Genomic DNA, 26,658 nt, shown 5'->3' with positions numbered 1-26,658 from the left:
GCGGCCTGGTTTCAGCGAGATTTGCTCAAATAATGTTATTCATACTGTAAATAAAGCGGTTTTCTCTTGCTTGCCAGTATTTAAAAGATTAAATTAAAACAGTTGAACAACAAATTTCTGGGTCCAGCTTTCAGACGAATCCTGAATTAATATCCATCCCAACTAGAGTGTCCATTTCCCGGCCAATTTGCTCGTCCCGGGATTCGGGACAAAAATCTATGCTCGTCCCGGGAAATCCCGGGATCCCGGGATTTATAAAATTTTCAATTAAACTAGCATTTCGGTTGAAATGGAAGTACAAATTTAACAATAAAATATCTTTTCAATGAAATAAACAAATAATGTAACTTTTCAAAATAATATGTTAATTATAGCAACCCACATTTCAGATAAGACTTTCTTATTCTGATGAAATAATCTAACAAAAATCAAAACTTAGCTTGACTAATTACGGATTTTCTATGGATTTTTTCAAATTCTTTATAACAGATATGAATGGAAGTAAAATAAAAACAAAACAAAAGTCACAATTTTAAAGCAATTTGCTTCAAACATTTGAAAAGTCATAAAAACTTTAAAACAAAAGAAGCGATTAAAGATCATTGAAGGTATAGTAGATCATGCTAAAAGTTAATTACTGGAAATTATTGACTGAAGTTCACTGCTGTGAATCGCAAGTCAGTCCTATCTGCATTTTGGTCAAAATTGAGTTGATATTTCATTATAGTTTTCATTATATCTTCTAATGATCTTTCATCTGCTCTAACGAGAAATCACTTTTTGTTCAGTAAAATTAGGAAAAACACCAAGTCGAATGTCCCATAATGAAAAGTAAACGCATGTTAGTACCACTGCAGATTTTCGCATCGTGTTACACAAAAATGAATCGTTATTTGGTCATCTTTATATTTTTCTAGGAAAGATTTGGAAAAGTTTAATTGAGAACGAAACATGTTCCAATCTCCCGGAATTTTTTGAATATTTGTATGGAAAACGAGATTAAAAACTTCTCAGTCAATTTTCGCAATGCCTACTTCTTACAGATGATACTGACATGCGATTTACGGCGGTTTAGGTGTATACTTCCATTTTTTTATCTTAGCATAGGCTTATAAAAACGGCTAATGTTGGAAAGAAAAGCATTAAAACTTTGCAACTACACAAATAAAAATATGTGTTTCTTACTTGGTCGATTTTTAAATGATTTCAGGAAAACGTACCCCAAGCGTCCAGAATAACAATATATTCGCATTTTTTGCTATAATATATGTTTGATAAAACATATGTATCAAAATAGCATCGGGAAAATCAGAATCGGCGGAGTTCCTGGCATATCTTTACAAGGCCAAAATATCATTTAGTCCGGTCTGTCTGAACACTGACCAGTTGGTAAATTAATCTTTTCATGAAAATAATTGTTCGTTTATTCTCTTTCCCATTATGCTCTACTACTTTATCAAATAAGGTTGATAGTGAGGAATTCATTGAAATTTAGTGATTTTCATCAAATTCTACGTACATTTCGGGAATCTCGGGATTCCCGGGATGCCAGAAATAAAATCCCGGGAAACGGGAAATCCCGGAATTTGTCAAATCCCGGGATTTCTTGTCCCGGGATGTCCCGGGATGGACACTCTAATCCCAACCCACAACTCCGTAGTACTTATGAGGGCGTCGCTGAGTCGGTGGCCTCTAATAGTGTAAGTACTACATGGGTGCACGACGTTAGGCATAAATACGTTAGGCATAAGTACGATAGGCATAAATACGGTAGGCATAATGGACGTTTGGCAAAATGGATGTTTGGCATAATGGACATTAGGCATAATTCCCATAATAAAAAAATGAAATTTTTGTGTGAAAAGTGAGCTGACTTTTTTTGGTAATTGTGAAGGGCTTCAAAGATCAAAAGTGTGCCGTTTGAAATACGATTGCCTTGCAGTCGTCCCATAGTTGTGAATCCCTTGAGGTCAATTTCTAGGACAAAACTTGATTAATTGATTAGCATGAAAATGCGGACAATTGCCTTCATTAGCTTTGTGGTAAATTTGTGACCATAGAGCAAAGCCATTCTGAAGGTATTTTCGGTTCGGTTTCAAGTCGATCAAGGATCTTAGGCCATGAAGTATAAAAATACTCGTGTATCGTGCACAAATTGGAATGCAAAATGGCCACTTTGGCATAGCAAACATTTGAGTAATAATGGTGGAAGTGCTCCTAGAACACTAATCTAAGAGCTTGGGTTAGGGCGTAATGTCAAGAATATGAACGACGCTGTAACTGCTGCTCATATTTTGAGTTTGGTTGTACACATTGGCAATTTTTTCATCAGAGATTATCTCTTCTTTAAATTGAAGGCTGTTCTTTATAGTTATACTGTCGACAAAATTGTTTGAATTTAGTGCTGCTATTGTTTTATCACAAAATTTTTCTTTTATAATTAAACTGTTCTTTCGAAACATTCTTATTCAAAAATGTATGTCACTATTTCTCTTAAAACTTTCATCATACATTTGCCTTCTTTAAATCATAGGCTATTCTTTATACTTATATACGGTCAATCTAATAACTGTAAGAAAGGGACCTTCTTTCAATAATATCCTGTTTTGTGGTTTCTTGCTGTTCTAATAGTTATTGGAATTGTAGATGTAAATATTTCCATAAAAAAATGCACGCCATGCTAAATGCTGAATACTTTGATATGTTAAATTGTAGATTGACTGTTCTACTTTTCATATTCGACGAATTTCAAATATTTTTAAGGTGCTTTAGGCATATGTGGCTGATCAAAATTGTATGAAAATCATCGAAAATTGTTGGAAGAAGAGGCAAAAGAACTGTTTTCATCACATTAAATTGATGAGCAGATTCGAAGTGGGAATGCAACGCTTCTATTGGCGTCCCACTACCATAATATTATTGTTGAAAATAATTGCACCTATCATAACATGCATTTTTGACTTGACTTTAGATTGATGTCTTCCAGTTAATCATTTGCATTATAAGTACTAAATTACATGGAAGATTTCTCTTCTTTAGAATTAACGCAATTATGTAAGAAAAATATAACAAAAAATGTCATATACTCACCAAACTAAACTCGCTCATCGCAAATATAAACCAAACTAAACTTTGCTCATCGCAAATATAAATGGGTACATACAAAAATGGATTGAACTGAACTTACGAACGATAACAATGTCCATGATAACAATCTTCTTCCATAAAAAAAAAAAACAATTTGAAAAAAAAATCATTACCCAGTCGGATACGGGTTAAGAATCCTGGAGAAATTTCTTGTAGGAATTCAAGAAGAAACGTTTATAGAAATTCTTATAATCGTGAAATAATCTCTTAAAGAGTTTTTTTTAACTCTTGAAGATAATTTCTTGGGAAACGATCCAAGACTTAAACTAAGTGGAAATCTTTTATAAATCACTGGAAAACAATCATGAACACATATTTCAACAATTAATTGAAGAAATCTTTTAAATTTCTGCAAGCTATAAAATTGAAAATATACCAAATAAATGCATGCCAGTCGCGACAAATGCTGCAGATCTTCAATATTTCGAATATGACGCAGTTCTTCTACCGAGCCTCACCGGAAATTAATGTACCCCCGTTCGTCCCTACCCCGCACAACAATACTCACAGCTAGCCATCCGGAGCGAGCACACCTGCCTATCCAGAGGGTACAGCTTCAGGTTCATCGGGCAGGCCAACGTCAGCGAGATTCGTATGCTGTACAGGACCGAACCGTACGGGAAAATCCGGATGTACACGTTCGGCATGATGATGTTGTGGAAGTGGCCTTCCTTCTCATTCGAGAAGAACAAATCCGGCATCCAGACGCGGTTGGCCTCGGTCAGGGTCAGGTACTTGAGGCGGCCTGCGGGAAAATACGAGAATGGAATGAGGAGCATTATTTATGATGTTTAAAGCGGGGCATTTATGTGTAGATAACTACACCCAAAGAAATCAAAATAGTAACACTATTGAGAGTACCATTTTGATGTACCAATATTGGAGTGATTTGTGAGAACTACTTACATTTCAGTACAGAAATTTGCATTATGATTTAGGCTTTTTTTGTTGAGGAAATCATGTTATTTTTTAACAACAACATGTAAGACAAGACATAATTTTAAATGAAATGTCAAATGCAGTCAGCTCATGAATGATAATGAAAAACGTCCTTATTTCAATTTCGCGCCCATTTTTTCATGAGTCTGTGCAGAAATTTACATGGTCTTCAAAATAAAACTCAACTACGCTCACATATGGCATACAGTTTACAGTTGGCATCAGAAAGATAAGTTGAATAGTTTTTGTAGAACAATAGAAAAAAACAGGGTTCTGCCATTTTGACTTCGCTGAGTGTAGCTTAGCATCTGGTGGTGCACCATTCCAAAACTGTCGGAAATTGGTTCGGTATTCCGGCCCTCACCATATCCCTAAACGATTGATGTTGGATGGAGTGGGTGGCGGCAGCAGTGCGTTGATGGGAGGTACCAGCATGTAACGTTCCAAAATAGATACACGCACTCTGACAGGGAACCCACTTCCTGCCGATAAGGACCTGTTGTTACGCACAAAGCCACAAGCTGCCTGGGTGGAAGATCGGAGCGGGGTAGAACTGGTTGAAAAGCAATAAATAAAATATCAAATTCCCATAACTATTCAAGGATGCTGCTGGTCGTGATGTGTTCTTCGTCCTTCTGACAATGATGTGGTGTAATAACGCGAGTGGGAATTCAGCCTTTTATTGTATGGGTCAGATGTGGTTCAATATCCATTGGCCACGTAAATTTGCATGGCTATAAATTACTCGGTAACACATGAAAGAGCTTTGATAGCTCTATCAAAGGATAATGCGTCATTATGAACGTTGCAATTTGTTAAGTATAAGGCTCGCATTCTTGAATTGAGGTAGAGTATTGAACAGAATAAATTACACCGTTTTACTCAAAAAATGGACAGGATTAAATTGAAATGTTCACCGAAGCTTAGAAATAATATTAGTTTTCTTCACCAGAAAATTTATTGGAAATAGAAAATAATTTTGAAATCACGCGTCGTCCGTAACGTTCTAGGGGGAGAGGGGAGTAGACTCTAATGTTACAGCTTATACAAAATTATACTTATTTCATACACAAAGCGTTACGAAGGGGAGAGAGGGGTAAAAAATTTACAATTTTAGCGGTACGTAACACTCTCCCTACACACGCTTAACTTAAGCCAGCACAGGTTAAATCGAAAAATGTAATCAAGGAAGCACATGATAAACATTCTACACGTGTACTTTTATAAAGATCAAACACGGAATTGGACGTTTGCTAAGTATACGATGCTAGCACATTTTATTGCACATGAACGCTCAAGTGCGTGCAAATCGAATTCTTTTCCCAATTTCGGCTAATAAATTGGACTCACATGTCGCCAGCCACCATCAGTCGAGGATGATATCGCACTGAAACCGTCACCGTACCGTACCCAACTCATCTTGCAATGATTGCGCAATCAGATGACAGACTGTTCGATGCCTCCAGCGAGTAAAGGAGATTGGCTGTTGGTTGGACGATTTCAACGCATCAAAAAACGGTGATTGTTCACAGAGTGCGATAAACGACATTTTGAAACAAGGAATATTTAGTCGTCGATTACATATTTATATCGACGTTTCATACGGTTTTGAGAAAATTTAAAATTTAATTGAAAATTGAAAGAAAATTAAATAAATAATAATTAAGAAATCAAAACATTTGTTTCCAAACTGTTTTAAAATTAATCCCTTATTTACCATTTTACGTAGTGAACATGGTGTGTAAATTGTTATCGGAGATGCCAATGCTCAGGTTGGAAGAGAGGACTTTTTCCGTCCAATAATTGGTACGGAGAGCCTTCATTCCGCCACCAATGACAACGGCCTAAGATTAGTAACTTTCGCCGCAGCTAGAGGGATGGCCATCAGCAGCACCTACTTTGCAGGCAAAGACATCCGAAAGCACACCTGGATGCACCCAAATGGTGATCTCTGCAACCAAATAGAGCACGTTGTGGTAGATGGCCGGCATTTTTCGGATGTCATCGATATGTTAGGACCTTCAGAGGTCCAAATATCGACTCTGATCACTATCTCTATAGAGAGCGGTATAAGGAAGCGAGAGCAGCCGAGAAAAGAATCCACCGCAGAAAGAAAAAGCGGTATGAAGAGCATATCATTACTTAGGCGCAGACCAGCATGGCACAAAATGATATGCGGAGATTTTACGAAACTGTCAATGACGTGCAGAGAAAGAAAAACTGCGCCCTCTCCCGTCATGTGCAATGACCGTAACTTGCTGACAGACAAAACCATGGTGGTTGCCAGGTGGAGAGAGTACTTTGAGCATTTGTTGAACGGAGAAAACATCAGCGCGTCACATAAATGATTAATCATCAGCGACGATGAACAAGCTGTGGAGCCCCCGACGGTAGATGAGGTTAAAAAGGCAATCAGAGAGTTGAAGAACAGTAAAGCTGCTGGAAAAGACGAGCTCCTGGCCGAATGTTTCAAGTATGGTAGTGAGCAGCTGCACGAAATAATGCACCGTACTCTGTTGAGGATATGGGAGGAAGAAGAACTGCCTGCTAGCTGGCGGGAAGGCCTCATCTGCCCTCTGTATAAGAAGGGACACAGACTGGAGTACGCAGATTACCGAGGAGTAACGCTTCTTAATTCGTCGTACAAATAATGTCACGTATTCTGTTCAACAGATCATGTTAGAACATGAAAATACCTGAAGGTCGTAGACACAAAAGTCAATTTGGACAAATTGAGATGTAAGATTGTGAAAAATAATAGAATCGTTCTGGTGGGCTTCGATCGCACGACTCCCAATACGCTAGACTGGGCGCGTTAACCAACTACACCACAGAACGGGTAACGATTCTGCAGCTGACACTGAAGAAGACTGCAAGTAGCAGTCGAAATACGCGTATCTGTCAAAGATAAGCATTTAGGAGCGGAATTAAAAGGTACACGGTACTCCATCTACTTTTAAGTTTTTCTATTGAGATTCTACTCAGAAGATTCGAACATTAATAAGAGAATCTCAATTTGTCAGAATTGACTTTTGTGTCTACGTCCTTCAGGTATTTTCAAAACACCGTCGGCTGGTTAAGCCGTAATAGACACGACAACCCTAGTTGAGTCAGAACATGGTTTTTTGACGAAACTGATTAGACTGATTCGTGCAACGTTAGATGAATCGAAATCAAGTGTGCGGGTTGCGGATGAGATTTCGACTTCCTTCGTAACCTCAGATGGATTGCAGCAAGGAGATGCGCTTTTGAACCTTTTGTTCAACATTGCTCTCGAAGGAGCTAGCATATCGCATATCCTAGGTTTTGCGGACGATATCGACATAACAGGAATCGATCGTCGAGCCGTGGTTCCAATCGTGATGTTGGTAGTAAAGTGATGTTGGGTGGTGAACGATTTAAAGTAGTGTAAGAATTTATTTACCTTGGTACATTAGTGACGTACGACAATTATGTTACCCACGAGGTGAAAAGGCGTCTTGCTGCTGCGAATAGGGCTTTTTACGGGCTCCGTAACCAGCTAAGGTCCCGTAGCCTGCAGACGAAGACAAAATTCGCGCTATATAAAACACTGATCCTCCCGGTTGCTCTGTATGGCCATGAATCGTCGACGTTAAAAGAGGTCGACCGAAAAGCCTTCGGGTTTTTTGAGTAACGCCGAACAATACTCGGCGGTAAACAAGAAAATGGAATCTGACGGCGCTGCATGAATTTTAATAAGCTCATAAAACATGGTAGGCTCCGTTGGGCTGGTCACGTGGTACGTATGCCGGAAGAACGATAAGCAAAAGTAATATTCAGTAGAGAACCCGGACAAGGCCGTCGACTTTGCGGTAGGCCGCGCACACGATGACTTTTTGCAGTTCAGGGCGACTGGAAGCGAATGACTCAGGACCGAGTCCAGTGAATTATCCATTAGGCGTAGATTCAACGTAGCGGATTGTAGCCCATCAAGTATCGAGTAAGTACGTAGTGAACATTGCTGAAATATTGCATGCAACCAGCTCGCGTTAAAAAGTATTTTCAATTAATTTCCCACAAAAATATGGATAAAGGAATATATCCATCAATTGCTTCCAGTATTTGTCGAAGGATTTTTTTTTCGAAGAATCCTCCAAATATTACGTTAGAACTCCTACAGGGATTGTTTTAAAAGTTACTCCAGAAATATATGAAGAAATTATTCCAGTGATTTCTTTGGATTCAGAAATTTTTCAAAAAAATCTTCCAAGTCTACTTCAGGGATTCAATCTGAAGGCAATTAGAGAAGTGTTTTGTTTAATCCTCTGCATAAAAATTAATTAATTTCCTAGAAAACTTTCAGTTAACCATGAACGAAAATCCTAGTGAAACCTTTAAAGTATTTTATAGTAGAATTTCTGGCGAAACTCTGGGTTTTTCTGGTGGACATTCTAGTTTTGATGATATTCCCAGTGTTAACCCTTGAAGAACTCCCTATGAAATTCCCCAAGGCTTCTCTCGCAAAAATTACAAGTGATAAAATTAGAGAAAATACTGATGAACAGAGACAGGTATTACTGGTGGAATCTCTATATGAAATTGCGGTCAAATCCCATATGCAATTTGAATCCCAGGAGGAACACCTGATAGAGCCACTGGATGATATCCCAAATTACAGGTTAAATTCTTAGAAAAAAATTTCTGGTCAAGGCTAAGTAGCCCGCCATTCGTTTTGGCAACCATGATAGCTTTTCAGCTTGCATTTCAAAGTGATAAAACTCAATCTTGATAGTTTATATTGACTTGAAAAAGTATCACTGTACGCGCTAACATGCATAAAGTATGCTGATACTTTTTCAGTTCTGTCAGTGCAAAACCAACTGATTTTCTTTGATTCAAGATTAATTGAAGGGAGGTTCAGTGATCTAAGCAGTCAGTGGGTGCGCGGTGTGGTCAGCTGCGAGGGGGTGAAAAGTGACAGCTGGTGAGTCGGCGAGCTGGCCAATATGTTTATGTATTTTCTCCACCGATGGTTCCTAGCGTATCCATAGAGATGTTTTGAAAATTGTTGCATGTGACTCAATAGTGAAGGTAAGTGGAATAAAGTTTAGTTATTTTCAAAAGGTAAAATTTATTTTGAATTTCAGATGAGATCATTTTGTGCAGTGAAGTATTGCGGGAATACGATTGCGAACACAAAAACCCGTGGAATTGTGTTCCATCGATTTCCAAAAGATGGAGAGCGACGCTAATCGTGGGTCGCGTTCTGTGGCCAACATGATGGTTGGTCACCACAGCAGAAAATCTTGTGGCAGCTGTTTTAGCAGAGTATCCAAATTTTGATGCAGTGGTGGTGAAAACCTACATCAAAATAAGAACAATTGCCCGGATGCGGTTTGAGAATCTAAGAGCAGAAGGATTACTGTCCATAAACTCAACTGCTGATACTGGAACGTTAAAACGATTACACGAAGATGATGGTAGCTCAAAGACGCTCGAATTAAAACGAGAAGAAGAAAAAGCCCGTTAATAAGGGTTATTTAATAAGAAAGTACAAAAAGCTATCCTCCAAGTAGTATAAGTCGTAGTTGAAGTAAATTTTATTATGATTTGTTTGTAGATTAAGATACAGTTTCTAGTCCTTATTATTTGTTACCACCATAAATACGAGATGATTAATTATTATAAGCTTTAAGAATCAACCCGTTGTTTTCTTTTTTTACTCTTTTTCGCAATAGTTCAAAATACTCTCCAAATGGTAAGAAAAAATAATATCAGGCATAGTTCGCCGGTGTACTATACAGCGCACCTTACTCGACTTAGTTCCTACGCATAGATTTGGAGAAACTCCATTTTTTCGTGTCGAAAATTCCGATTTCAACTGTATGAATGATATTTAATTGAAACCATTTGACACGATGTTGAAACAAATTAACTGTAGAACTCATACAAGTGTTTCAATTGAGGCTGTTTTGAAAGATTCAGTATACGCAACCTCATCACAATTTTGCAAATCCAACTCAATCCATGCCATTTATTATTTCTATTTTTAGTTCTATTTATGTTTGTAAGTGTTTACAAACACTGTACTTGTTTTGAACAACGTATCAGTTTATTTCAAAATGAATTTTGTTTATTTCAAAACACTTCAGCTGGTTTGAAACAACCTAAAAAATTGGTTGATTTTGCAGCTGTCAAACAAACAACCAATTTTTTGGTTGTTTGGAATAAGTTTTTTGTTGTATTCAAATCTATTGTTTTTTTTGAAAGTAGCATTGAATCGTAGTTTGTTTCAAACAGCCGAAGTGTTAAATTCAAACTTGTAATTTATTTTGAAAACAACCGAAAATTGGATGGAATTACTTTTTTTCTACGTGTTTGTAGTAAAAGCTCTGGTTCGAAAGTAGCACGTACTACATTAGGGCGATTCAAATTAAAAAAAGTTTGAAAATCAAATCTCCCAAATGTTCCTTACAATCCTTACCATAAAAATAGTGTTCTGTAAAGTTTTCAGCTTCCTAGGTGGTGATTTAAAAGAGCCCAAAGACAATGTAGATTTATAAGGAAATTACTATGAAAAAATTTTGAGAAATGTTCCAAACACACTAGTACTGTAATCTAAGCAGAAAAATATCATCCCATATTAGAAACTCATTCTTCTAACCACAATGAAGGATGTTACTAAAGAAACAAATCCATTTCGAGCTAATTTTGTTTGGGATTTTGAACATGTTTTGACTATAATCCCATATTAAGCTAATTAGTAGCAAACAAGCTCATGAATATATCTTCTGCTATCCGTCGGATTGAATTTCTCTCTTCAGAAAATTTCTTTATTATAGTTTGAAGAATGAGTTTTTACTATGGGGTTATAAGTTTGTACTTACATTACAGTACTAGCGTGTTTGGAACATTTTTCAAAATTTCTCCATAGTAATTTCCATATAAACCGAACGCCTCGATATTCTGAGGTCCGTTCGTTAGTCATATATCCAATTTCGTTGTCTTCTATTTTGTGGTCTTGTTCTAAACATGCTTAAGATTTAAGGCACCCCAGGTTCATTACTCATACATATTTAAGACCATAGAACCATTCAAACGAAATTTTTTTCCTTTTCCATGGTCTGCTATCAATGACATTTCAGTACACGTACGAAACAAAACAAAGTGGTCGGTGAAACAGTGAATTTCATTTCATGGCATGCTGGTTCATTTCGCGAAAACAAAGTGGCCAGGTGTCATATTGTTTTCCAATATGGCGGATCAACCAATTTGACACATCGTATTACCTCCCTTTTAGATACCTTGCTTTGATTCGAAATAGTGAGATGATCTAGTAACAATCATCAACGACGCGTACAAATTATAATGACGACCTAATTCGCCTCAATCGCTGGAGGAATTCCTGAAAAACTCCAAGAATCCCTGGAGTTATTCCGCCAGGAATTTCTTGAAAAAATTTGAGGGAATCCCTCGAGGATTCCCGGATTGATGCCTTCAGGAATTTCGGGAGGAATCTTTGAGAATCTCTTGATTAATTCCGGTGATGAAATCTTTATCAGAAATTTCTGATGCAATCCCGGGAAAAATTCCTGATAACTCTCGAGAATCCTTGGAAATATTTTGCAATGAAACCTTAGAAGTTTTTCTAATTTGAATCCATGAAAAAACTTCTGATTGAATACCTGCAGAAGCTCCCAAAAAAATCTATTGAAGTACTCATGATGAAATCCCTAAAACAAACTACTGATGGAATCTTTGGAAGAACTTGTGGTGTTATCCCTGGACGAATTCCTGGTGGAATAAATAGAGAAACTCATTTTAGAATTCCTGTAGAAATTCCAGGTAGAATCTCCGAACGAACTCCTAATGGAAACTATGGAGCAACTCTTGATAAAATCCTTAGATTAACTCCTGCTGTAATCCCTAGGAGATCTTCTGATGTAATCCCTAGAAGAACTACTAATGGAATCTATGAAGGAACTCCTTACGGGACCCCTATGGGAACTCCTGATGAAATTTTTGGAGGGATTTCTAATTCTGCGAGGACAGCACTTCTTATAAAATTCCAAGAAGAAATATTGGTGGAATTCCTCGAGGAACTCCTGTTTGAATCACATGAGGAATTCCAAGGGAAATCTCAGAAAAAACTCTTAATGAAATCCCCAGAAGAACTCTGATGAAAGCCCCAAAGGTACTCCTGATAGAATCCCTATAGGAAGTTCTGATGGAATCCTTGGAGGAATTTCTAAAGATATTCTCGAAGGAATTACTGATGCGAGTCATTGCAGCAACAATTTCTGATTGGGGATGAACCTGCCTACGGCAGAAAATCCCTTCAATAAAAAAGTAATTCAATTCAATTCAAATTCAACAATTTCTGATAGAATCTCTATAAAAACTCCTGATGGAATCCCTGGAGGAACTCTGATGAAAGCCTTGGAAGAATATCTGAAGATATTGTTGAAGGAACTCCTGATGGAATCCTTAGAGGAACTGCTAATAGAATTCCTGGTGGAATCTTTGGACGAACTGTTGATGGAATCCCTGAAGAAACTTCTGATAGAATTGCCTGAGGTACTCCTGATGGAATCTCTTGAGGAGTTCCAGTGCATCCGCAGAAACAACTCCAGATGAAACTCCTGTAAGAATCTCTAGAAGGACTCCTTATGATATCCGCAGGACGAATCATGATGGAATTTCTGATATAATCTCTGGAGGGACGCCTGATAGAACCCTTGGAGGAATTCCAGGTAAAATCTTTGTAGGAATTCTTGATGGAATTCCTATAGGAGGTCCTGATGAAATCCCTGGAGGAATTTTTAAAGATATTCTTGGAGGAACGCCTGATGGAATATTGGAGCAACTCCTGATAGGATTCCTAGAGGAACTCCTTATGATATTCCTAGAAGAAATATTGATTGAATTCCTCGAGGAACTGCTGATATAATCTCTAACGGAACTCCTGATAAAATCTCTTGATGAGTTCCAGGTGAAATCTCACAAGGAACTCTGGATGTAAAACATAGAGGAATTCCTTATGATATCCCTAGAAGGAATCCTGATGGAATTCCTCGAGGAACTCCTGATAGAACCCATGGAGGAAATCCAGGTAGAACCTCTGAAGAAACTTCTGATGGAATATCTGCAAAAACTCCTGATGAAATCCCCAGAAGACCTCTGATGGAAGCCCTAAAGGTACTCCTGGTAGAATCCCTATAGGAAGTTCTGATGGAATCCTTGGAGGAATTTTTAAAGATATTCTTGAAGGAATTACGGATGGAGTCATTGCAGCAATCCTTTTAGGAACTTTTGATGAAATCCCTGGAGGAATTCCTGATAAGTTTTCTGTTGGAATTTCTTATGAAATCCCTAGAGGAACTCCTTATGATATTCATAGAAGAAGTATTGAAGGAATTCCTCATGAAACTCCTAATATAATCTATAGAGGAACTTCTGATAGAATCTCTTAATTTTTAATCTCACTATTTCACAACTTTTTGTTTTGTAATCCTTCAAAATCTAAATATTGTCAAATAAATTTAAATAAAATCAGTATGCTATTGATCTTTAACAGTTTATGTAATCGACTTTTCATGCAATAATATTTAAAATATCATAAAAAATAAAAAAATGAGGCGAATGAAATCATAAATAAATACAAAAAATATATATATACAGCCATTCCATGAAAAACCGATCTAGTGGGTCTCCGAATTCCGTGAAAATTTGCTATTTTGTTCCTTATCCGAAATAAGGATACACGTATTTTTGGATTTTTTGATTAGGGTGACCATTTCCGAAATAGGGTGACCAGAAAAATCGCGATTTTGCAAAATTTTTATTTTTAGAAAAATTATGAATTTTGAACCGTTTGACCGATTTTCAATCTTGTTGGACGAAATAAAGGCTAAAGATTTTAAATGTTCGGGAAAAATATAAAATTTCACAAAAAATGTGTTTTTTGCATGAAAAAAACTCAATAGTTTTCGTTTTTTCGTGATTTGAAGGCCTCAGGACCAAAGGGGCTATTGCTGCTCTCATTTTTTCTTGAAAGCTTGAAATTTTTACGTATACTGACAAATTTTCAGGGATGTATATTTTTTAGTTTTTGAGATATATTTTTTTGAAAATAAAAAATCAGTCATTTTTTATCGGCACACACTGTAGGTCTCAGCGCATTAGATTTGTAATGTTTAAAAAAAAATATAACTTTTGAACAGCTTAACCGATTTCCAATCTTTTTGTATGGAATGAAAGCCTAAAATCTCAACTATTCAGAATTCAAAATTGAAAAAGACACACTGGGGTGATGATCACCATGTGACAAAGCAGGTTTAAGAATTAAAAAAATCCCTATCTACTAAATTTGGGTCTCCTGAATCTGAAAATTATGTCAAAATTTTTACTCGAGTATTTGATCATTTTATTGCTAAATTAAACAATGAAAATCGGCCTAATACGCCTAAATGTAGGCAATTTCCCTTAAAATAAGCACATCATTTGAGAATAAAAGGATTTATGAGCAAAAAACCATACTTGCTATGCTATATGATATCTAAAATGAGTTCAGTAGTTCATACTTAAGCGTACACAACATTTTGAACATTCAGAGATGCCATGTAGGTATAGCACCAGTGGATTGTTTAGCATCGACATTTCCAACTGTATTTCTTTGCAAAACTGATTCTAATAAAAATGAAATAGTTCAAAATCATCATTGGACATCTATAAACTAGAAAACAAGGAATGTCTGTGGTGCCAACGAAACCTTCAGCATCCTTGGGAGGAAATGTCTTTTGGTACCGAGTTTATCAAATTCACCCCAGAGATCAATTTGCCCCCGGATTACGGTACTAAATTTGGTCCCTTAGTATTATACTTGGTAACAAGTTTGACAGATCGCTATTCGCTTTTCACGGCATTCTAGATTTTGCTCTATTTTCGGCAACTGCAAGGAATATAGAGTTTGTATAAGGGCGTAACTGCAGTGTTCGATTTCTTCTCATCGATTTTCTCTTTGGCTAATTACTTGACCCGGCAATGGGTTTCGGCTGATATTTTCGATTCAGTATGAAGTACTGATCGTCCTTCGTCATGCTGCATCGTTAAATGTTGCGCTAATTGATTGAATTTCGTGTAATGTTTCAAAGAGTAAATCGACGAAGAGAAATCGAGCACTGCAGATACGCCTGTTTGTAATGTTACTTTCACACGTTACGACACCGCCTCCTGTCAAAATTTCATTTATAAAATAAGCGATCAGCTGTTCAAAAACATCTCGTAAAATGGACTTTTGTAGGTAAGTTCGAATATCCGCCGTAGCGACACATTTTAAGTTTGATATGGCGAATATTAGCGCTTGCGATGAAATAGATCGAACCCCTACTTATTTAAATTTTTCACAATTCTGTGGTTCTTTCACACGGATCTACTCAAACCTGAGTTGTTCCAAAGCAGAACCGTAGTTGCGCCCAATAACCCAAAATTGGCTAAATTTCCAATGTTTGCATTAGGTAAGTTGCCTATAAAGCCATTAGAATAATTTACCTTAACTTGAGTTGACTCAACTCAAAATTGAGTTCTTACATTTCAAGCTTGAGCAAAATGCATTAGGTAGATGCAGCTCTCTCTATTTTTGACAACATTCGTGGGGAAGAACGAGAATACCGAGAGATTTTGGGTTGACTGAATAATCGATATACTTGATTCTGGGTAAATTTTACTCAAAAATTTGGTAGATATTTTTCAGAGTGTTTCGAGCGACCGAATGTAGTAGTAGAATGGTACTCATGCTGAACTTAACTTGTATGCATCTATTTCAAATCATTTGTCCTCCATTTCCAGCATCACTAGTTAGGGGAAAACTGTACCTCCCAAAAAGAGACAAAAAGTAATAAAATCCTACTCACCTCCGATGTCGTCGAACTTGAGCCTCTCGTCCAGCCACTGCTCTCGGAATGTTAGCTGTACGCTGTATTCCTATTGGTTGCGTATTGGATGTGGTCGTCGTCATCATCATCATCATCAGTTGACAGTTGACAGATTCGGCAACGGAGAAAATTAAATATTAGCAAAAATTTGATTGATTTTTTTTTCGTTGGGTATCGGCGGTTTTTCGTGTGGAATTTAGTTTTAACATTCTAGCTAAACTTCTGACCAAGGCTAGGGGAGGTTAGGTGGGCCGAGGGGAGGGGGTCTATCTTTGGGTTCGGTTTTTTACTCTGGTTAGTGAGGTTATGTCTATGTAACTTCCTACGTGTGGTATTTTTTCTCGTGTCCTATGGGAGGGTTTATTGGTTTTAAGGGTGGAAGGAGATTCTATCTAGCTATCAGTTTTCGATTTTGGGAAAGGTCAATTTTCAATCTATTTTGATCGATTGCCTTAGACTGGAGATTGAAGAAAATCTGTTTCTAGGGATGTGGAAGCCATATTTACAAGGGGTGGATCAAGAGGTTCCTAACGGGTCCCTACGCTTGTGAAAGAGCTTTCATATTGTTTCGAGTATGTGACGTAAAGTTTCCTGAACTTCAGAGCTCAAGTTGTGCCTCGCGATTTTTTTGTCAGTTGGAATAAAAGGATAATGAAAGAAGAAATTTCGAATTTGACGTTTCGTTTTGAACGGGTAAGACAATTTCAAAATAAATGGGAACGAAGGGGTGGGGTGAAGAAATCAACCGAAACTTTTTCATCTGTTTGGAAAAAAAGACTAACGAGAAGTAAGAGTAAGATCGGTAAAAATCGGAACGAAATCTGCAGGATAACCGAATAAGGGAAAAAATGTTAGATCGGAAGAGTGGTTAATCGGAACGGAATTAATGAAGGAGAAAATCGATCACCAAATGACAGCACACCCCTGCACATTGCTGTCGCAGTAGGCGGTTGTCATTCAAGCGATTAGTGAACATAAAATCGCATTTCTACCATGCAGTACTAGATTAGTAAGAGGGGGATGGGAGAGTAAAGCGGCATGCTAAGATGATTACGGGATGTTTCGTGCAAGCATTCGCCGGCATGCAGAGAGTACAGCAAAAGCGCAAGCAGCTACTAAGACTTCTGACTATAGAGGAGGAAGAGAGATAGCAAACAGGAGAAGAGTTCATTCAACATGCATTATGCTAATGGCATTCCGACTCTGTGTGTGGTGACATGCATTGACATTTCGGGATCAAGCGATTCATGCGAGTGGTTGAGGGGCATTCCATTTACGAGCAGCATTCCCATGCAAAGTACCCATTATGCAGCTCCCCGGTGCAGGTCCATGCCCAGAAACATGCAGCAGGCCATGCGATTGCGTGCAGTTCATGCTTTTTTTCAGTCACGTGCCCCATGCAGCATTCCATGATGGATAACAGGGGTTTCTTTTCGGCATGCTTTGATCCTACCTAGGGCTACCGTCGTCAGTGGCAGTGTACTGGTAGTGAAGGTGGTACAGTTTTTTTATATTGGTGGTAGTAGTAGAACAAGAAGTACTAGCAGGAGAAGTTGATTGTTTTCTTTCGATTTTATTAGTCTTGACAATCTCTCTGTTTCCCGGTGGCTTCGAGATTGTTCATTCATTTGACGTTTGTTACTTTCTGACAGATGGGACAGAGCGTGTGAATTGGTGTGAGAAAGAGATAGCAAGAGATGCTCGAAATCATACAAGCTAGTAAGAGTTGACTGTGGTGAACAACGAGTTGCTTTTATATTGGCTTCAATGTTTAGGCCTGAGAGCGTACAGATTTTCGATCTATTCGAATGTTACATCTGCAGTTGTTTGACATTTTGCTCAGGTAAATAGTTCGCAGACGAAAAGAAAGAGAGCACTGTTGAAGGTATGCGCTGAAGATGGATTTTTGATTTAACTCGATTTTGATGAATGAAAAGTAGGGATGAACAAAAGAATGAACGAAAAAGATGTCACTAAATGCTGATTTAGAAAAGGTCGTATTTCAACGATGACATTTTGAAACACAAAAGTGGATCAATGGTAATGAACATGATCGAAGTGAAGTTTGATTTATATCAATCAATAAATATACGGCTTCATTAAGCTGATTTTAATTTTTCCATGTTTTTCGTAGAGATTGTTGACACATACATCCATGGGTAAATCAAAGATGAAATAAAGTCGTTTATGTCCACAGTTACTTAAATTTGTCTTTGACGCGTGAGGTATTAGAACACAATCTAGATAGAATGTTAAGAAACGTGTACTGCAATCCGTCAAACATTGGTACCGGTGCAGTACTAGAACCTATTGTGAAGCCCGCCTACTACTGCTTATTTCGTCTTTGATTAAATCAATAATAACAATAAGCACGTAGTGGTCTGGCTCAGAGTAGCTAGCTTGTCTAGTATCTATTTCACTGCCTTGGTAACCATGTTTGACAAATCGTACAACACACTTCTCTGCATCCTGTTTTCTGTTTCTATTACTTCACAAGCCATGACATTTTCGGCTGATGGACGAAACTTAAAGGTCTTTGATTCATCTTTGGTTTATCTTTGCACCACAAAGAAATTTAAATACAGGCTGTGTCGTTTTTTTCGTAAGTTTTTCATTCGATAACATTAGTGTAATATTACTTGGTTTGAATCAAATGTGATTTTTTCAAACATTGGCTCAGTTCAAAGACTTAGTTTGAGAGTACTACTGATTGCGCTTTACTTTTAAAAATAGCTGCAAAAAAACTACTTTTAATCAATTCAAATCTTCTTGTTACATTCTCACAAATTATCATTTCGAACAATTTTATGTGAATTTGATTGCTTTTTACCTTATCTCTCGGATGCCCCAATCAAAGAAGGCGTGTTTTTGCAAGAAATATAACAAAACTCCCAAACGGAAAGAGATAGCGAGTTCCTTTACTCACATAGTTACGCATTTTTCAAAATTATGTTCCACAGACTGCTTTGATGAGTTATGAGAATCCAAAACTCTGGAGCCATAAAAACTAGTTTTCACCTGAGAGAGACTCGCGAAGAGGAAAAATATCAACGTCATATGCAGCCCAGATTCCCCTCTCACGAAACGTCAAATGCAGCCCACCGTTTTTATGGCTGAAAAAGTGAAAAGTATTGTGTTCAAAGTAAACTGTTATTGAAAACCTCAGTCGGCAGAGAGGTTTTTTCCAAAGTTGCTGATAAATATAAGCAAATGATTAATTATTTCTAATGTCTGCTACGTTTGCTGGCATGAAATTTCACTCAAACGGCTATTTATGATTCGATGTTATGCAAACTCAATCATTTTTTGCTGAGAGGTTCATGTGAGAGTTTGAACGGCTTGCGCATAATTGTTATAAACACAAAATGGAATAAGAAAAAAACTCAGCAATCACAGAAAAAGAAGACCGTCTTCGCGAGTCTCGTCTCAGGTTTTCACCACCTATAGTGTTACCATAGGAAAAAAAAAAACTCTAAATTGAACGATTTAAGAGCTACAAATAATCTTTTGGAAATTGAATGGTGTTGTCGAAACATGTATGTATACTATAATTTGTACAAAATAGCAGTTATTTACATCATTTCTACAAAATGTAGACTACTTCAATATTCAATAACACCAAACAAAGGGCCTTACTAATACAAACAACTTTGAAGGAGACCGTTTTCGTCTAATGTTTAATTATAAAGCTCAAATTGCATCTTTCCGCGTAAAATTGAATTTTGGACCATATTTTATCGTAATGTGAGAATAGTTACATTGAATTAAATTCACTTCAACATAAAAAATAAGCTGACGGAATTTTTTTGCGATCAAACTTTGTAAACTGATAAAAAAAATGCAAGCAAAATTTATCACACCCAGAGAGTGAGAAACACGGTTAAGCTGATAGAAGAGCATTCAATTTGGAACAAGTTGTGTGCCAGGAGCAGTAAAACGAGGCTCCTAGAGATTTCCATCGAATGATTTCTTTTACGTTCCTTATGAAATATTGTTGAATCATGAATGTGATCGAATCAAATTATGTCCAATAGAGTGAGGCAAATTTTAAATTTTGGCTCCCCTACGTTTAAACGTAGCAAAAACATCAAAATTTGCATCTGTCTAATGTCCATCCACTGGTAACTAACTTGACATTACGCTAGCCGATTTCATGATATCAGCGACCATGACACGGTCGCCATTTTGGATCTCAATTGAATTCATAGTGTCGAATCATGCAATCTAAATACTTTTAGCGTTTCAAAAATGTTTTCTTATGTGAATCAATTTCTACACCATTGAAGTTATTTCAGTACACGAGACTTGCAGAAGGTCGGACAACATGAACAAACTCGGACATTACTATGATCAGTGGCAAGCTGATTATTGAACAGATTGAAATACATTTATTTAAGATGAGGTGGCATCCACAAATTACGTAACGCTCTAGGGAGAGGGGAAGTAGGCTCAAGCGTTACGACTCATACAAAAATTTAGAAGTTTTCATACAAAAGGTGTTACGAAGGGGGGGTGGGGAGGTGGTCAAAAATGTTCAATTTTAACGTTACGTAATAAATGGACGCTGCCTGAGATCCTTATGTGGATTTGTGCTCAATATATCGATGGATTCCTGAGTAAATTCTTCCGGATTTTGATGGAATCAAAGTGATCGATTGATGATCGACAAAGTTTTGACGAGATTCGTATGCGAATACCAGGCTCGACGCGTCACCAAGAAACGTATCAACTGTTCGTTGCGGACTTTCATGAGTTCTTATAAGAAAGCCGTCAAGCATCTTTTCGTCAATGAACATGAATATTGACGTATTATGGATCTGATGCATATCATATAAAGAATCTGCCTGAATTACCACAAAGATTTCATCAAGCAGACATTCTTAATTACACCAAAAATACATAACCTCACTAAGGTACACAATACTCAGGTGATTTTGACAAATTTGACATTGGAATGAGAGAGATAGCTTCACTTCTTGTTTTTGTCTTGCCTGTAGATGATCTGTCAAAATTATTGGGTATTGTCAAACTCGATTCGCGGTGTGTTGAAGAATGGAGAAGGATTCATGCAGGAATGAATCTCCCAAACATTTCGTCAATTCTTCTCTTTGAAAACTACATGCATTTTAAAGGAGATCCGTCAATGATTTTAAAAATTCATGACATAAATTCACCTTTATTTCAAGAATGTTTCTAAAGATGATGACAAGAAACATGTCTGAAATCTTCCGAATATCAAGTTAGAACCATGAGAAACATCTGAAGAGGCTCTTGAGATCCTTGTAAAGATTTAATGATCGATTGTGATAAATTTCAAAAGGAACATAACACGAATTCTCTAAGAAACCTTGCAAATAGATTTACAAAAATGTTGGAAGAGATATTACTATGATGTTGATTTAAGTATGGAAGAATCTCGTCAATGTGCATTCAAAAAGCCTGTGAGGGAACTTTTAAACGATTTGCCCCATTTCGTCAAGAAGCTGGATTGAAGTTTATCGAGAGTCGAGTAAGTAACTATACATATTCATGAAAGTTATTACAATTCGAAGGAAAACTCAGGATGATTTCAGCCATATGAGGTGATTTAAGCATTCCAGGTAGAAGGCTGGGAATTAGCTTGATTACGACAGAAAATCCCTTCAATTGAAAAAATACAGAGATTCGATATGGCTCTGATCCAAGAGATTGATAAGAATAAAAGTTTCTTTCATAAATTGCACAAAGGTTTCGTCAAAAATATTCTTATAAATTTGGCAACGAATTTCTCAGGAATATATCGAAAAAAAAGTTGCTGATTTCATAGTATATTAGTAATCCACCAGAAATCTCGTTAGAACCTCTACGAATATCGGCCGAGTGTTTGACATAGGGTTTCCGGGTATTTTTGAACGAATATACCATAAATCTTGAACGAATCTAATTTAGAATTCTACAAAGAACATAGAAGCATAAAAACCCACTCACCCCCTACAACGTTATGAAATCTGTGAATAGGCTATATGAACGATTTTACAAATATCACACGTACAGTATTGGACAAAACATTTGCAACTTTTTCGATTTTCCATACAAAATGACCAACTTTGATAAACTATATCACAGTGCGTTAAGGACTGTTCATTTTATAAAGTGGACACTTTGTTTTTGCTATATCTTTTTTATTTATTGATAAAATCGTAATCGGTTTTCTGTGTATCGTTGACCTATTATTCTAAAATGCTATGAAAATATAAAATCTTTGAAAATGCTTTTGGTTGAAGAGCTAAATAGTTTTTCCAAAAACTCTTAAAAAAAGCTGTCCGTCAAAGTTTAACATTATTTTTCGCAAAACAAAAATCCTTATTTTTATGAACAAATTGTATGTTTGTATCCTTTACTATTCTACTAAAGGTAATGCTTTAAAAATATCAATTATATTCCACCATTCTATGACATTAGGTAACTTTAGTGATTTACCCATTTATGGCCAAATTTGCTGATACACCATCTTTTCACTCCCAGCAAAAGAGAAAAGTAAAAAGCGTGTTCAAAACTAGTTTGGATTACTAAAGAAACTATATTAGTATAAACGAAAGCTAAATCGTGATAGGTCTTCTAAGAATAAAACAATTGTGTTTCTGTTGTGCTTTGAATGTGACGTGGGGACTTGATAAGTAACTCTATGAAGGCGTAAGTTATTTTTCATATGAATACTATATTAGGACTTCCGTCAGGACGTACTTTTACACAAAAAATTCTACTCATATCAATTCCCATCAAATTTAAAAAAAATTTCTTTAAAAATATACGGAAAAATTGATTTTATTATATCTGTAAAATTGTTGCTCCAAAAATAACTTGATTTTTTCCATCTGGCTTCTGATTGATGATGCTTTCGAAGAACATGCCTTTTTTGAAAATAGAAAATATAAATTATCGAATTTTCCAGCCAATTTCTTACAATCATTGATTTTGATAACCTCAAAAAATCGACCGATCTAATCGTTGTTCCATATTCGTGTGAAATTTAATTATTTTGGAGAATTTTTATTATCACAACATTGTACAATACTAGTCGAACGATGTGCAAAAAACCGATTGAAATTTCATTGATTAATAAGAAAGATACAGCATGCACAAGGTGTCCACTTTATAAAATGAACAGTCCTTATGGACCGATTTGAAATTTTGAAATTTTGAAATTTTCACAGAATATCAGACATAACTTGAATTTTAACATATATTTTTGAGTGATTTTTCCAATCACAAGTTGAAAAGCAGTAACGGTTTGACTAAAGTGAATTTTCTGAAGATTTTTTATAATTGACATAACTAAACATATTGAAGGAATAGGTTCATGGTATCTTCAGCAAAGTTGTAGATTTTGATGAGATGAATAAGTTTGCTGAAGACAGCTTTTGTGTAGGGCTATCAGATTTTGAGATAAAAAGTTTTGAATTTTTCGTCGAAAATTACACTTTAGCCAAACCGTTATTACTTATAAACTCGTGATTGGAAAAATTATTTAAAAATATATGTTACAATGCAAGTTATGTCTGATGTTCTGTGAAAGTTTCATTCAAATCGGTCCATAAATAACTGAGATCTAGCTTATCAAGTTGGTCATTTTGTATGGAAAATCCAAAAAGTTGCAAATGTTTTGTCCAATACTGTATAGTATCATACAGACTTATCTGCAGCGATCGATTCCTCTTCGCGATGGTCTCTTTTGATCAATTCAAGAAAATCAATCGATTTTCGTAACGTTTACCGAAGAAGATAAAGATTGGACGATGAATACTTTATACTGAATCGAAAATAGCTGTCGAAAACAGTCATCAGGCATACTGATTAGCTAAAGAGACAATCGATGAAGAGAAATCGATAACACGATGTAATCGATAAATCGATAACCTTATCGTACTGAAGGCGAGATATTTTTTTGAGTTGTTAACACATTGAGCTCGTTTTAATAATCGTCATTGGTTTACCAAAGATAGTATAACTACATCCAATACACCTAGCTGCAAAAGTTTGGTCCCTAGAAATAACAATAAAAAAGAGTTTGTAAATACATCTTTCAAACGTATAAATCCAGCCGGAAACTGCTGAAAATCGAGATCTAGTAATCGATAAAACTGGTTTGAAAAATGAACAAATAAAATGTAAAAGATCAACCAGGGACCCTTGGTCTTGCGAGTGAGTATCGCATCCAATGTCTTATGGTCATTTTTCAACACTGAAGAAAGTGAGCTAAATTGTGAGAAAAATTTGTGTTGCTTCTCCAAATGAGTTTTTTGGCATTTTCGTCGATCAAATCCGATTACGTTTCGAGTGGAATATGCTTGAATTCATTTACGTCTGATTCTCAATGCATAGTCAAAAATTACAATAGTCGATATTGATTAATTTTTTTGCTGTGTATCTCTGTCAGTGCTGGTAAATGTTAAAATCTTGGAAAAAAAATGCACGTCATGTAATATTAGAGTTGTGTTGCCATTAGTATAGATTGTTTAATGATAAACAATTTAAACGAATTTATTATATCCAATATTGTTAGCAAAAACCCTAATATTAAGCGCAAGTTGTCCACTCTCAAAGAATGTTAAAAAAATCTACATTTATCTTCATGATTTTTGACTAACTTTTTAACATATAATCGCTTAAACAGAGCAATCCTGTTTGCATTTGTGCTTTCAAGATGCAAGAAAGCATACAATATTGGCGAATATTGGATGCAAGAATATGGAATGTTTAATTTTCACTGAAGATTGCAAGCTGTCTTGATTGCAATGAAGCATTTTACCAAGGTACCTTGAAGAGAGGTACAGCAATCTAAGCAGTCAGTGGATGCGGGGAGTGGTAAACAGCAAGGGGGAGCAAAATGACAGCTGGCGATTCGGCGAGCTGACGAGCTTGTTGATGCAATTTTCCCCTCCACGGTTGCTATCGTCTCCATAGTGCCGTAATGTTTATCATCACGCGTTGAAAATTCAAAAGGAACATTTTCTGCAGATACCAAAAACAGAGTCATAATACAGGTACAAAACAAATTTATTCTATAGATTATGTCTAAGTAGGGCTGTGCACAATGACGATTTATCGGTATCGGCGATATTCCAATGTTTCGATATCGGTATCGGCGATATATCGGATTTGACATTATCGGTATCGAACCGATATCTGATATTTTTAAATGATGGGATTTTCAAACAATATCTACTATTTCAGGTTCATTTGACACCAACTATTGCATTGTGGAATCAATTATCTGAGTTTTGAAGTTATGGTATGTTATGTTCAGCGGATATCTGAAATTTCGTTTGACTAGTATAAACATAATCAATGAATGTTGTCCTGATTATCGGACAGACAATAGTTTTATCGATATCGGAAAATATCGTGTCGATAGATATCGGATATCGTATCGATAAAATCAAGCCGATAATATCGATATTATCGATAATATCGATATTTGCACAGCCCTAGGTCTAAGTATTAATTAAATTGTTCTGTTTCAGGAAAGAAAAAAATGAAAATAAAACAAAATTCTAATGTGCGGGTGACACAGACGTACGCAATCGAGACGAAGCCCAAGTCTTGAGCGTGGCTCGAAAAGGACAGTGTCATTTACGGAGGATATTATGTACAATGAATTCCGTTGAAAGTGTGCGAAAAAAACTTTTATGTTTGAAAAAACTAGAATTCATCAGCATTGTGTAAAAGAATACTCCTTCATTACATTTCCCTTTAAAAGCGAGGGGTTGAGGATAGATCCTTATTCTCTCTATGTCGTTTTGCATGGTATGAACGACAAAAGGACAGCTATAAAAATGTCGAATGTGATTTCTGCTTAAGTTGCTTGTTACTTTTTCTACCCTCATTCTCATAGTGTCACCGTAATGAATTATTTCTTTGGGTTTTACGGGGCAACTGGTCCAAAGTCATTTAGGTTCTTTATTCTGATAAAATCGCCACTGGTTCTAAGCAAATGTTTGAAACGAATTGAAAGCATAAAGTTTTCCACTTGGTTGTTCAATGACGTTTACGAAACAAAATGAAAATTGAAGGGAAAAAGTTGCTAGGAGCTCAAGGCTTGCTGATCTGATAGAGCAACACAAACTTGCCAGCTGTCAAATATTTCTCCAATATGGCGGAATGCTCTAAATGACGCATTGAATTACCTCCCTTATAAATACCTTGCATTTTACATTATCTATCGTTGAATATTCAGCCCTTTGATATGTCAGCTAGAAAGGTTTACGTGCCGTGTAAATTAAAGATTTGTTGGTGTAAATGTGAAACATATCATCAGCAAATATTGCCAATCGATAGTAGGTTGGAAAAATAGGGAATATTTACGTCACGTGATATTCATGACAATGAACAACTTTGATTTTTGTGATTATACGTCTTAAGGTGGAGCATCTCGGAATCCAAAGAAGGCCGTCTTGTGCTCCTACTCACGTTTTCAAACGTTTCTGATCTTCATATTTTAAGTTTTCTACTTGTGCACAAACCCAAAATGAAAAGTTCACTGTTGTTGGATGGTTTCCTCGCGAGATTAGTGCCTTCGAAGTTTTAGTGCAATCTTAGAAGTTTGATTCCAAACTGTTTCTCCTAAATGGAACTCTCTATGACTCATTCGAAAGGCAACGAGAATTTTTTACATCGTTGTAACATAGCTTATTGTAGC

At 36.4% G+C, this 26,658-nt stretch overlaps 1 protein-coding gene across 16 annotated transcripts in view; it reads right to left on the bottom strand.

Annotated features, from left to right (window-relative positions):
* LOC5580270 (glutamate-gated chloride channel) overlaps positions 1-26,658 on the bottom strand; it is a 305,234-nt gene that overhangs the window by 41,501 nt on the left and 237,075 nt on the right. For all 16 annotated transcript variants that reach the window (XM_021848573.1, XM_021848574.1, XM_021848572.1 and 13 more), the window contains 2 exons: positions 15,960-16,029; positions 3,656-3,892 (listed from right to left, as the gene is read on the bottom strand). In XM_021848573.1, coding sequence (XP_021704265.1) covers positions 3,656-3,892; positions 15,960-16,029 — 307 coding nt within the window. The remainder of the gene's footprint in view (positions 1-3,655; positions 3,893-15,959; positions 16,030-26,658) is intronic.

This window comes from Aedes aegypti, chromosome 3 (assembly GCF_002204515.2).
Source record: "Aedes aegypti strain LVP_AGWG chromosome 3, AaegL5.0 Primary Assembly, whole genome shotgun sequence".
Taxonomy (NCBI): domain Eukaryota; kingdom Metazoa; phylum Arthropoda; class Insecta; order Diptera; family Culicidae; genus Aedes; species Aedes aegypti.
The sequence above is the reverse complement of the archived record's forward strand: the minus strand, read 5'-3'. Positions and strand labels throughout refer to the sequence as shown.